Consider the following 13,110-nt stretch of genomic DNA (forward strand, 5'->3'; position numbering starts at 1 on the left):
TCATCCGGTTGTGGCTTCTTGCTTTACCACTTTCGGACATTTTGGGGCGAGCAGCCAGTATCGGTTCAACTTTGCCAACGATATTGAGATGCGCCAAAACGCCTTCTCTTTTAGCATCTGGCAAGCCGTAGAGCGGGGGAAGAGAGATGGGCCAAGGTTTACGGCCGCAGCGTTGGCAATACTGTTGTTAGGCACTTACCTGGGGGAGTATATATACGTATAGATTCCCCGTGAGTCTATTCCTCTCAAGCCAGGTAATCACGCTCAAAGCACTCTCCGTCGATAACATAACATACCCCGACACTCCCAATCGGCATACAGATTCGATCCAACCGATACTAGCGGATATGCAGTGGCTTGTTACAGGTTGCAGCACGGGCTTAGGCCTCGAGATCGCCCGAGCAGCTCTACAGGCTGGGCAGAAATGCATCGCCACATCCCGCAATCCGGCCAGCTCTCCTGATGCAATTGCCGATATTGAGAAACTTGGTGGTGTTTGGGCGACATTGGACGTGTCCAGTCCGAGCCTTGAGAATGACATTGAGAACATTGTCAAGAAGCACGGGCCTGTAGATGTTGTGGTAAACAACGCCGGGTATGCAGATGGCGCACCTTTGGAGATGATGGAGTAAGTCAATTTTTGTGCCTTATCTCGACCACAGCTGGGCGCAGTGAGCCAAAGATTGCTGATTTGCAACTCCTTTTCAACAGCCTAGACAAGGCCCGCCAAATGTTTGAGACGAACTTCTGGGGACCCATCCGCATCATCCAAGCACTCGTTCCGTCCATGAGAAGCCGACATTCTGGGGTGATAATCAATATCTCCAGTGCAGTCAACTGGAATCCCCCTCCTGGCGCCGCCGTCTATGCCGGATCCAAATTTGCCATCGAGGGCATATCCGAGGCCCTAGCCACCGAATTATCGACCTTTGATATCAGAGTGTTGATTGCCGAACCAGGAGCGATGAAGACCAAGTTTTTCGATCAGAAGAAGATGAAGATGCCGATCCTTGCAGACGCTTATAAGGGAACTCCCACGGAGTTTGTGATGCAGGCGATTGCCGGCCTAGACGAAGGAGCGCCGCAGGATGCGAGGAAGACTGCTGAGGCCATCGTGAAGGAGGTTTTGGAGCCGTCGTCTACTCCTATGGCCCTGAGAATGCCATTAGGCATGGAGTCCTTGGGCGGAATGAGGAAGAGAGCAGAGGAATACATCAAGATCGCTGATAGCATGGAAAAGGTTGCTGTGGCTTGTGATTTCTGATATGTAGTCGATAGAAGTTGAGTCAAATACCTGTCCACGTCCAAGCAAGATCAAACTCTCGTTATTCAGGTCTCTCACTATAGCAAGGACGGGATGATGTGTACGAGGTATGGTGTGGTGAGAAGAGCTGGGAAGTTCTCTGATGCCGCTCTAATAGGACACCGTCATATATGGTTAGCGTAAGCACTGCTCAACGTCATTGAAAAAGCGGCGCCATTCGCTCCGAACAACGTGTCGCCAGCCAAGATTTCACCTGCGGACGCGAACTGGTGCCCCTTTTCGGGAATTTTTGGTCCAGACTCGCGTGCCATTGAGTTTATATCTTGGATTCCTTCTTACTTGCATTGGCATTTAATATCTGATCAGCCATGCGATTGCATTCCATTCTTCTCAGCCTGCTGGCACTGGCTGTTGCCAGAGTGTACAGCACTGCTCTGACATATAAACTTGCCGCCAACGAGAAGGCCTGTTTCTTCAGCAACGTCGAGCGACCAGGTGCCAAAGTCGCCTTCTATTTCGCGGTATGATTCCATCTGGGATTCGTTTACACAGAACTATCACTAACGCATTTAGGTTCAATCTGGCGGCTCGTTCGATATCGACTACGAGGTGTATGGGCCCAATGACAGAAAAATAATGAGCGGAGAAAAGGAGAGACAGGGAGACTTTGTCTTTACTGCACAGACTGCGGGCGAGTACCGTGTCTGCTTCAACAATGAGATGTCGACGTTCGCAGACAAGATGGTCGATTTTGAGGTTGCTGTAAGTCACCGCTCCTCCCCTGGGCTGAAGATTAGACAACTCATGCATGGGGTGTATAGGTCGAAGACGAATCCAAATCCGCCCTCCTCCCACAAAAAGCCGGCTCGACACCCGAACAGACCTCTGCACTGGAAGATTTGGTTTTCAAGATTAGTGGACAGCTGAGCACAGTCAGCAGAATGCAAAAGTACTTCCGTACGAGAGAGAACCGCAACTTCAGCACTGTCAGGAGTACGGAACAGCGCATCTTCAATTTCAGTCTGATCGAGGTCTGTATGATGGTCGGTATGGCTGGACTACAGGTATTGGTGGTCAGGTTTTTCTTCCAGGGAGCGAGGAAAGGTGAGTTATCGCTCGTTGACTTGACACGGCAAAGCGACTAACATTGTGGACACCTGCAGGCTACGTATAAAATCCTACATTTGCGCTCCTGTTTACATAGAACAAGGCATGAAAACATGTCACGGCACGAAAAGGACGATCTTGACGAGGATAATAAAGGCATGGAATCTCTACGAGTTCGGGGAGTTCAGATCACATCTGACCCACTCATTGGCTCGTGCCTGGTTGTAAGGGTGATTTGGGATTGTCGTCGGAAAGACGCTGGACGATCAAGAGTGGCCTCAAGACAATGTCCATCAAGAGCCACCCAATTCTTCCTGCATCTCTATCGTCCATCGTGGAGGCCAACATTTCCTCTCCTAGCCATTTCGACCCGTCTGTCTTCTTATCATCTTCCGACGGTTCTCAAACCATTTCCTCTACTCTATTTGCTGCATTTTGCTCTCTTCGAATCGGCTTGACTTTCTGAGTTGGCTTTGCTTCATGACTCTACAAGCCACTAGATTTCCAATACTGCCATCCGACCAGCTGTCTTCAACCCTCAGCACACTACCGGAGCCTCTCCAACCAAGAGAGACTTCGTCGGCTGCTGTGCTCACTCACCAGTAGGTCAGATGCCTGTGCACTGGTTGGCGCCAGCTCAATCACTGGCGTACATGTCAAAGTTCATGTTTCCAAGTCATGGTTCTCCGTCAAATTTTGTATCTCAAGCAACTTGCGATAGATGCTTCGCCACCCATGCAACAGCGGGCCTCGGAGGTCGGCATCACGTCCTGTCTAAAGGTGGCGTGTCTTTGCTGAATCTACCTGCCAGCGCACGGATCCTCGATCATGGCCAATATGTGGACATAGCGTCAGTATGTCACCCACCTATACAGTGGTCGAAGAAATGATCGCCGCGAAAGCAGCACACGACCTATACCACGCGCAAACTTTGGACCTTTGTGTTTGCCTCCGTGCAATGTCTCGTCGCCGGCCGGTGTCTATGACCATCACACGAATGATGTACCTCGACGTACGGGCCAGAGGAGCCACGCTGCCCCCAAAGCCGGAAAAGTTACTCAAGGGCCTTCAAAGTAGAGACTGAAGGACGTACGACACTAGGCAGTTGGAGAGTATATATCCCGCCCCTACCGACGCAGCGAGCACGCGCGGCCGCACTGAATCGTAAGATATGGGAAGGTTCTTGGAACAAATGGAGGGCGTTGAGCTTGAAGGCGATAAGAGCTAGAGAAGAGGTCCAGTTATGGCCCCAACACCCTTTGACTCATTCAAAGTCTTTTAGCTTACAGGATCCGGTCGTCAATAGCTGACGCGTCCAGCGCACGGGCTCGTCTCTTGCTCGCACCATGAGCGCACGGTCCGTCTATGGAGATGCCACACCTAGGATCCCGCCGGACCGTTTCCGCTCTGCGAACTAACCCGTCATGATCGCAATCTGAGGTAAAGCAGATGAGTAAAGGGATCTTGGGAATTGAGGTACCGCTCAAAAGTGGACATATTATAGAATTGCTGATTGAGCACAATGAGGGACCGAGTATTACTTGACAGAACATGCGCACTTTTTGAGTGCAACGAGTAAGCAAGGAGTGGAAAAAGGCCACAGGCTGGATCAGGCTGGACCGAATCTTAAAGGGTTTGCCAAGCAAAGCTTCCGCCCCTTTCCGCCCCTCCGCCGCCTCGCCTACTGAACGAGCTGAGTACCTCGTACGTTGGTACGTCAAACGCCTTCGGACTCCTTTTGTGCTGCAAGGGAGGGTCCTATTTTCGGGCCCCGTCGTCTCGATGTAACTGTCCCAGCGTTAATTGGCGGGTCTCGCAATCCGAGTTGTTTTCGAAAAGAGAGGCAAAAGTCCGGACCTGCGAGAGAGATCTCTTCTTCATTACCCCCGTCATTTGGCCTCGGAAAAACTGCGTGCCCGTTGATACGAGGAATTATGAATGGGCTCTGAACAGGACAAGTTGGTGGAGTGTTTCCTGTAGACGTTGACCGAGAACGGACTAAGGAGTGCGCACGCTCTGTGGCTGTGGTACACCACGGGTATATGACACCGAGGGCAGGACTGACTTGCTAAAAGTACGAGTGTCGCTACGTCGGACTGTGACAGGGTGGCTGGGTTGAAGAAAGCACTTTATACAGCAACACAGAGAGGGACATTGGCTACGACGAGCTCTGGAGGAGCATCGGGTTGGGCTCAAAAGGTGTCCTGTTCTTTGAGCCGTCGTTGGCGGAAAGCTGGGGGGACAGAATTGCCATTTTCGACTCCAGTTGCTGAGTCGCCGGGAACAACAACTACCACCCCTCCAACATTACCTCCCTCGTCAAGAGCTTCGACTGGGTAGTCATTACACGCCGCCACCACAGCTCTGGGTAGAAGATGCCGTCGCCGCGCCTTGACACGATCGAGGATATCCTCGCAACAGCGACCGTCGACCCAACATTCTCCGCGGCCCTGCAAGCCAGCCAACTCCAAGCCCGGTCGAACTACACGCTTTCAGACATCAAGCGAAGCGCCGCGGCGGGTCTTGGACCGCTTCAGAAACGCCTCGCAGACTCGCGGCCGAGCGAGATCACCGAGACCGAACACTCGATCAGACTGCGCGACGACTGGCCCTGCCGCATCATCGTGTGCCATCTGACCGCGGACTTGAAAGCTGCTGGGCCCGCGCGACCAGTCATCCTCCTCCTGCACGGCGGCGGCCATACCATCGGCTACCCAGAGCTCCAGCTGAGTTTGGCGAGGGAGCTCGTCCTGGCCCACTCGGCCGTGGTGGTGTGCGCGTCGTACCGTCTGGCGCCCGAGTTCCCTTTCCCCTTCTCCATCTGCGACTCGTGGGAGGTGCTGCAGTTCTGCGCCACTGAGAACAGGAAGTCCAACTCGGCCGTCTTCCCCCGCTGCACCGACGCCCGTGTGGGGTTCCTGGTCGGCGGCGAAAGCGCGGGCGCCAACCTCGCCGCCTCGCTGGCCCACCTGGCGCGCGACCACAACCTGAACCCTCCGCTGACGGGCCAAGTGTTGATGGCAGGCACATACATCTCGCCCGGTCGCGTGCCGGAACGGTACCAACCACGCTATCTGAGCCGCGAGCAAAACGCCCACGCCCCGATCCTGGACCGACACCTCCTGACGCTGTTGACCGAGGCGTTCCAGCCCGACCCGGCCTCGAAGCTGTGCTACCCGTTCGACCAACACGATCCTCGCGACGTGGATGGTAAGGGGACGGATGCAGGTCACCAAAAGGGCTCCGTTAAACACGGCCATCTAGGTCTCGCACCAGCGTATTTCCAGGTCTGCGGCCTCGACCCGGCCCGGGACGACGGGCTGATCTACGAGAAAGTCCTGCGAGAAGAATGCGACGTTCCGACCAGGCTGGATCTGTATAGTGGGTGGGCGCACTGCTGGTGGGCCATGTTTCCGGACCTGGACATGTCCAAGAGGAGGATGAGAGACGTGGTCGAGGGGGTAGGGTGGCTCTTGGGTCTGAAGAGGGATCGAAAAGGTGGTGGTGGCGGTGGTGTCGTTTGAGCCATGCACACGCACATCCTCTCCGATGCATCTCTCTCGATTCTCCCCCGCCTACCGCCCTTCAGGAGTTACCGAACGAGCCCAGGGAGCGATTACAAAGACGGACCAGGCCAGGCTAGGCCACTCAGAGAGATTTTGTTGACGATATATATACCCCCTGCTTTACGGGTGAGCATTGTTCTCCATTCATCTGCCAAACTCGAGAAATCCATCTCATCGAAACATTTCACATAATCAACATTCAATATATTGAGCTGCTATATGGCTGGCTAATTAATGGGGTTATTACTCGCCCCGACTCGGCCTCACCCTGCCATTGAAGAGACGAAGACTGTATCTATTTTCCTCCTTTCTTACTCCTTTTTTCACACTCGCCTCTCCATGTCCTGCTTCATTCCCCTTTTCTCCAGCTCTTTCAAGCTCTTCTCTCCCACCGCATCGCCCCCTTCCGCCCTCCTTCCATCTATTCCCCCTGACGATAGTCCCTGACGAAGGAACGTGTTGTCAACACTCAAACATCTTGGCCGTGCTCACGTTGACGCGACTCCACTTCCTCCCGTCGCGGAGACAGGCCCAGAACCGCACGGGCCAGTAGACGTGGTACAGCCACCACCAGGGCAGGGGGTCCCAGGGCTCGTATGTGCCGTCTCTCCACGTGAGGAGGCGGTGGAGGAAGAGCGTGTAGCTTTGGATGAGGTGCGTGAATGATGCGCGAATGCCGATGCCGGTGCTGGAGGGGGCTCCGGACCTGGAAACAGAAACGGAGGCTAAGGCAGAGAACAGCGTGAGGAAGAGCGACGAGGTCGGCAGGAGAACCAGGGTGACAAGGTCGTGGCCTGTCCAGAAGTACTTGTCTTGTGTGACGGGGTGAACTATGTCAATGTCCGAATCGGCGGTGCGGTTCAGGTGGTGATGACCAACATCCTCGAAGATGGAGAGATAGGCCTGGACCATTGTCGTGGCGGCTGTTCTGGTGCTGGTGCTGGTGCTGGTGCGTCCATTGAACAGCACCACCGCCGTGTGTGCCCGTGGGTTACATTCGATCGGGTAAAGCACGATCTCTCGCGGATCGGCATTGCGCCTACCGTCCTTTCCTCCGTCCTGGTCCTCACGCACCATGAAGTCAAAAGACAAATGGCCCGTAAACACCGTGCCGCCACTCGCCGCATATATCTGAGTAAAGGCCAACATCGCCCGGCTCAGGGGCGACTCGGCAGGAAGTGCGTGGTAATGCATGAGCAGCTCCGCCGAGGGACAGGCCACGAAGGCTTTGACCCAGCCCGCCACGACCAGCGCGTGCGTGCAGTATTCCCGCCCCTGGATGAACTCCTGCAAGATCCACGGCGTCTCTCCCGAGATGTTGAGGCGCGCGAGGTGTTCCACGGTCTCCCGCTCGCATTTCTTCGGGAGGAGGGTCAAATCCCCGCGCACGGCGTCGTCCACCCCGATCGTCTTCATGATGTATTTCCTCCCCTGGGGCGCCGCGCGCAAGACATCCAACACCGCCCCGCGGGAGGTGACCTCGTGCGTTTCGGGGACCGTCAGCCCCACGACGTCTTTGGTGTGTGCCATGAACGAGTGCTTCTCGTGCAGCGTCTGCGTGGTTTCGACGTCGAACTGGATGGCCTTGCACGCGGTCCGGGCCTCGACGATCTCCTTGGCCATGCCGTCCTCGACCGCCGAGGCCACGCCCGAACAACTGATCCAGAGCTCGACCTTCTCCCTGGTCACCACGTCCAGCAACGTCTGGATGTACGGCGCGGCCCCGGCCTTCGCGTTGGGCTGTTCAAGGCGATAGAACTTCCCCACAGCCGCAGACACCCTCCCGCACGCCCACGCGCCGTCAGGCTCAAAGTCGGCGCCAATCACGTCGTGGCCGGCCTCGTAGAAGAGCCGTGCCAGCGCGAGGCCCTTGGTCATGCCCACTCCCGTGACCAGCACCTTGCGTCTCGTGAAGCTGGCATCGCGGTGACGTGCCGCTTCTCGATTCGAGATCACCTTGCTCGGAAAGACTCTGCACGCGACAAGAGAAACGAGTAGAATTAAAGTGTCTAGGGGGAGAAAGACGAGACTCAGGACCAAGAGCGATGCGTTCTGTAGCCTGTGAGCCAGCAGCGGAGAGGTGCTCTGGAGCATTATTGAACTCAGAGGGACGCGCTCGCCTGAATGCCTGGAAAGAAAGGAGGACAGTGAGGTGAAGACGGCAGAAGAGGTAAACGCACACGCACACATGCATGCACACAGCCAAAAAAATTCAAAACAAAAGAGCCAATAACTAAAGCTATAGCATGGATTGTGGCGTGCAAAGGGGATGTTGCTGCTAGGTGCATAATGCGTATATCAGAATATAGACGTCACTCCCGCAGAACAAGTGGAGATGATAGGTAGGGCACTATACTCCGACGCCGCGGAAGCTAGATACTTTGCAGGGAGTGGTGCTTCGATCCGTGATAATGGCTACATCCTTGTTTGCAAGCAACAGAATATAGCACTGGTAAATGTGGGTTACTGACGACCAGAAGACGGGCGCTGTTAGGAAAGATAAATAGAGGATACTGGTCGGTCTAGATATTGCGGGATTTCTTGGAAGACGTTCCAGGATTGCTGCTATTTAGAACCACAGCGGTGGTCTCCCTAATAGTGTTTACCATTCTCAGTAGCCCACTATCCTTCCATTGTTGGCTTTACTCTTGATGACTGGGATTAGAGTGTAACCAAGACTCTCAGCCGCCAGTGGCGAGAAAAGAAAGAGAGAGCACGGACGGATGTATACGTCTGTCCTATACATGCTGTTACACTCAAACAGCATACGTTTCAGCTTCCTTCGTCCACGCCCACGCATCTGGTGATTTCGACAGCGTCCTAGATTGATTTAGTGAGGATGTGAGATGCTTTCAGTCAGAAAAACGCCACTTACTGGTACTCCCGATGGTTCGAAGCTGTGGACGAGTTTACTCTCGTATATCAACAGCGGATTTCCCACTCTTGTCTCGTCCAGTTTGGCTTCGCCCTCCCGCTTGAGATATTGTTTGGCTGTGCGGTCCGCGAAGCGCGTGTCCACACCATTGACCGTATCTGCTTTCTGTGTCGCGTCCTTTTTCTGTTCGACACTGCTCCGGACATACTCTAGATAGGGTGGGTTCCCCGGTTTGATCACATTGTCTGCAGCCAGCACGGACCCTGGTGTGATCAGGTTCAGCTCCTCGCAGAGCTTCAGGTCGGTGGTGTACGCAGGCTTATAGTGATCCAAGAACAGGAGGTCGATATGTTGCAGGGTCCCCGAGTCGTGCAATTGCTTGATGGAGGCATCGCTGGAGCCCTCGATGACTTTGACAATGTCGCTCAAGCCGGCAAGGTCAACCAAAGAAGTGATCACGGATACAAATTCGGAATTCCTCTCCAGGCTGAAGTACCTTTGGCCGCCAGCCTTGCGGACGGCGTCTCCAAACAAAATGCACGAGTACCCAACATAGCCACCTAGCTCGACCATGACCTGTGGCTTGACTTCGGCTATCAGGTCAGTCACAATCCGGCCTTTGTCTTCGCCCACATTCATCAGATATTTCTGGGTGCGGGCAAACTCGTCGATAGCTGCGAGCACTTTATGCGGCGAATTTCGCATATCCTCCACATCTGGCTTGTTGAGAATGAATTCCAAGAGTTCTCTCTCGCGGCCATCGTCAAACTAGGCCTAGTTAGTGCTTTCACCAAAGACTTCATACTGAACCGTACATATATCTCCTCCTGCTCCTGATACTTCTTTTGCGGGTCAAAGTCAGCCATTGCTTCTGTACAGTTGTCTCTCCCACGATAAAAGAGGCAACAGCGACATTTCTACCAGGAACAAAACGAGATTTGTGCTCTGAGAAGTGGCTGGAGGGAATAGACATCCGCACGAGAAACACATCGCCCAATAACTTGGCTGCCATGTCATCAACATGTGGGGCATTTGGTTAAGGGATTCAATCAGTGGAGTTGGAATTGAAGAAGCCGTGTCACTAGATCTAGGTGGAGTCAACATGCAAGATCTGGCAGCATGAATCACCACATATCCGGGATCGTGGCAACGGAGACCGTTGACTGGAGAGTTTGTAAAAGTCATGATCGAACAACAACAAGAACGCAACATGTGGTGATGATTCGGTCATTGGAGTGCAGCCAATGGCGTAGCAAGAGGCTAGCCCTGTTGGGACTAGTGCCTCCGTAGCCTGATGGTCTCCAACTTCCAGACTCGACCTCCTCCTTTCCTCCTTCCTCTCACTATATCCTTGTGCTTCTTGTGGAGCGTTTTCAATCGTCATCAACCGCTGGTTATGGACAGCTTCATGCGGAGAACTGCTCTGCAACACGGCTCAGATGTGCCGGTGACATTCTAGACTTGCGGCCCCGCAGTGGTCAACGCTCGCCCAGCCGGATCTCTAATGCATGAGATTCAGGGGAACTGGACCGATGAAACCGAGACGCTAGGATCTCCTTCCTGTGATCTGTGTGTGTGGAATGATCTGGCATTTCCCTACCAAACGGAAGAGATGGCCTCAGGGGCAGGTACAAACCTCCGTGGGTAACACTGCCGGGACGAAAAGGCTCGACTCGACGTTGCTCCATTGACTTTCCCGCAATACATCATGACTGTGACTGGTTCAAATTCTAAAACGGCGCCAAGTTGACTTTAGTACTCCTAACATGCTGAAGCCGGGGTCTCTCTCATGGCAAAATCTGGTTTCTGCCAACAGTCGAGGACCCGCCGTGGACATTCTTCATTGAAGTGTTGAGTCCTGCCAGAGAGAGTACCCAATTTTTCTACCCCACACCCATTGTCGCAGTATGGCGGTCAGGATGATGGCAATCTGTGTGGTCGGAGACAACAAGCGACCAGATACCTTCATCCTCATGGAGAAACCTGTCTTTGGACGGCGTGTTGGATGCCGTGTCTGTCGGTTGATATATAGAGTGGAAGCTTCTCCTCTCGTTTAGCTCCCACCTCTTCATCTTCCACACCTCTTCATTCAACGTCCCTTGCCTCGGAAACTCTCATCAACTGGGATATCCCTGCCCACATCCTACAATGTCTGATCTCAAAGCCTCGGTTGCTGAAACGGCGGCCGGGTTCCATGTCGAGGGTTATGAGAAGATTGAATACGACTTCACCTTCATTGACGGAGTCTTCGACACGAAGAGGAGTGACCTGGCTGATTGCTACACACGATGGGGCCGGTGTCTCGCCGTTATGGACTACAACATCTTCAACATCTATGGCGAGAAGATGCAGAAGTACTTTGACCACTACAAGATCGATCTCGACATTCACAAGACCATGATCGGAGAGAAGGCAAAGTCCATCGACACGTTCTTGAGTATTGTTGATTCGATGAACAAATTCGGGGTCTTTAGAAAGGTGAGTCTGGCCTTGACAATCCTTGGGTTAGACAGCTAACTCGATCACCAGGAACCTGTTCTAGTCATTGGGGGTGGACTGGTCACTGATGTTGCTGGGTAAAAGAAACCACCTGCCAAGATGACTCCAAGGCACTCTGGCCCATATATCTCCTTACGTGTGCGTTACTGGACGCTTTACTAACCTCCGCCCAACAGCTTTGCCTGTGCTGCCTACCGCAGGAACACGAACTTCATTCGCATCCCAACAACCGTTATCGGGTTGATCGACGCGTCCGTGTCCATCAAGGTCGCTGTCAACTACGGCAACTACAAGAATCGCCTGGGTGCCTACCACGCGCCAATGCGTACGTTTTTGGACTTTACATTCCTCCGCACTCTGCCCAAAGCCCAGATCCGCAACGGGTTTGCCGAATTGATCAAGATCTCCACCTGTGCTCACCTGCCAACTTTTGAACTACTCGACAAATACTGCGAGCAGCTGATCGACTCTGGCTTCGGTCGTTGTGACGGTGCACCCGCGGAGGTGCGGAATGCGGCTGATGCCATCAACCGGGCTGGTATCCACGAGATGCTCAGGCTTGAAACGCCCAATCTTCACGAGATCGGACTCGACCGCGTGATCGCATATGGTCACACGTAAGTCGCACAAATTGAATTGTGTCAACCTCATGTCTAAGCATTGCCCAGATGGTCTCCTCTGCACGAGCTTGTCCCCGAAGTTCCGCTCCGCCATGGACACGCAATCTCAATAGATATGGCCTATTCGGCCACATTGGCCAATATGCGCGGCATTCTCAGCGACAAGGAACACCAGAGGATCCTGCGTCTGTTCTCACGAGCGGGGTTGTCCATGGACCACCACCAGTTCGACGAAGACATTCTCGACAAAGGCACCAAGGCCATCCTGCGGACTCGAGATGGAAAACTCCGAGCCGCTGTGCCTGCCCCGCTCGGGTCGTGTGTCTTCTTGAACGATGTATCCATGGATGAAATGTACGCCGCGCTGAAGCGACACAAAGAATTAATGAAGAACTTTCCTCGCAACGGCGAAGGAATCGAGGCGTTCGTCGACGCCAGTGACACGGGCTACACCGTGAACAACGTGCCCGTCGAAACGGATAGTGTGTCGAATGGATTGAAGTCGTTGACCGTGTTGAACGATGACGTGCACAAGCATGGCATCACTACCAACAGCCACAATGGTGCTGATGGGAAAATGACACACGGTGTCACAACCGCAACGAAGCATGCGTCGGATCCTGAAAAGGCCGACAGCCTCATTGACGGGATTCGAGGTATTGGCATGAACAATGACATTTCGAACGGAGGGGGTGATGGTGTTTCGAACGAGTTAAACGGTGGGAGTAAGAGGATTGAAGTTCGAGCCTGAGCAACATTAAAGGATGTTGATGGATTTTGACTCTCGGATTTTCCTAGAAAACTCAAGGCTGTCAAAGTTGCCAAAAGAATTATGGGATTGATACACAACGTAAGGGACTCAAATATAATGCTCCCCATGAATGGTCAATATTCGTCCGCGTCACTGTTCTCGTTATCGTGCAATGTTCCTATACAAATCGCCATCCACCTACGTGTAATGATTCCTTTAGACCACCCTTTTCCCTCATCCGACCATATCCCAAGGCTTGTTGTCGAGTAGAATCCTCAGTTCCAAGACCGTTATAGTAAATATGGATTCATGACCATGTCATGATGTCAGTCACACACGGTACCCAACGCGATATTTAAGAGTCAAGACGTGGCCTCACGACCAAGTTCCAGATCGGTCTAGGTAATGGTAACGGAGTCTCTATATCT

The 13,110-nt window shown here is 53.4% G+C and overlaps 6 protein-coding genes across 6 annotated transcripts; 4 read left to right on the forward strand and 2 right to left on the reverse strand.

The window, feature by feature from the left end:
• Positions 1–347: 347 nt before the first annotated feature.
• On the forward strand, positions 348–1,264 carry AYO20_02531 (hypothetical protein; the record flags this gene model as incomplete). The annotated part of the gene is made up of 2 exons (XM_022640835.1): positions 348–628; positions 712–1,264. The coding sequence occupies 2 exons, from the start codon at positions 348–350 to the stop codon at positions 1,262–1,264; spliced, it is 834 nt and encodes a 277-aa protein (XP_022503091.1).
• A 368-nt stretch (positions 1,265–1,632) lies between these two features.
• Positions 1,633–2,438, forward strand: AYO20_02532 (hypothetical protein; the record flags this gene model as incomplete). Its single annotated transcript, XM_022640836.1, has 4 exons — positions 1,633–1,785; positions 1,838–2,026; positions 2,086–2,368; positions 2,428–2,438. 4 exons carry the CDS (start codon positions 1,633–1,635, stop codon positions 2,436–2,438), a joined length of 636 nt encoding a protein of 211 aa, XP_022503092.1.
• Positions 2,439–4,746: 2,308 nt separating this feature from the next.
• On the forward strand, positions 4,747–5,895 carry AYO20_02533 (hypothetical protein; the record flags this gene model as incomplete). The annotated part of the gene is made up of 1 exon (XM_022640837.1): positions 4,747–5,895. One exon carries the CDS (start codon positions 4,747–4,749, stop codon positions 5,893–5,895), a length of 1,149 nt encoding a protein of 382 aa, XP_022503093.1.
• A 504-nt stretch (positions 5,896–6,399) lies between these two features.
• On the reverse strand, positions 6,400–8,031 carry AYO20_02534 (hypothetical protein; the record flags this gene model as incomplete). Its single annotated transcript, XM_022640838.1, has 1 exon — positions 6,400–8,031. The coding sequence occupies one exon, from the start codon at positions 8,029–8,031 to the stop codon at positions 6,400–6,402; it is 1,632 nt and encodes a 543-aa protein (XP_022503094.1).
• Positions 8,032–8,709: 678 nt separating this feature from the next.
• Positions 8,710–9,678, reverse strand: AYO20_02535 (hypothetical protein; the record flags this gene model as incomplete). The annotated part of the gene is made up of 3 exons (XM_022640839.1): positions 8,710–8,757; positions 8,813–9,580; positions 9,628–9,678. The coding sequence occupies 3 exons, from the start codon at positions 9,676–9,678 to the stop codon at positions 8,710–8,712; spliced, it is 867 nt and encodes a 288-aa protein (XP_022503095.1).
• A 1,282-nt stretch (positions 9,679–10,960) lies between these two features.
• Positions 10,961–12,682, forward strand: AYO20_02536 (hypothetical protein; the record flags this gene model as incomplete). The annotated part of the gene is made up of 4 exons (XM_022640840.1): positions 10,961–11,290; positions 11,342–11,388; positions 11,488–11,928; positions 11,980–12,682. The coding sequence occupies 4 exons, from the start codon at positions 10,961–10,963 to the stop codon at positions 12,680–12,682; spliced, it is 1,521 nt and encodes a 506-aa protein (XP_022503096.1).
• Between the last annotated feature and the right edge of the window lie 428 nt (positions 12,683–13,110).

This window comes from Fonsecaea nubica (assembly GCF_001646965.1).
Source record: "Fonsecaea nubica strain CBS 269.64 chromosome Unknown Scaff11, whole genome shotgun sequence".
NCBI classification, from domain to species: Eukaryota; Fungi; Ascomycota; class Eurotiomycetes; order Chaetothyriales; family Herpotrichiellaceae; genus Fonsecaea; species Fonsecaea nubica.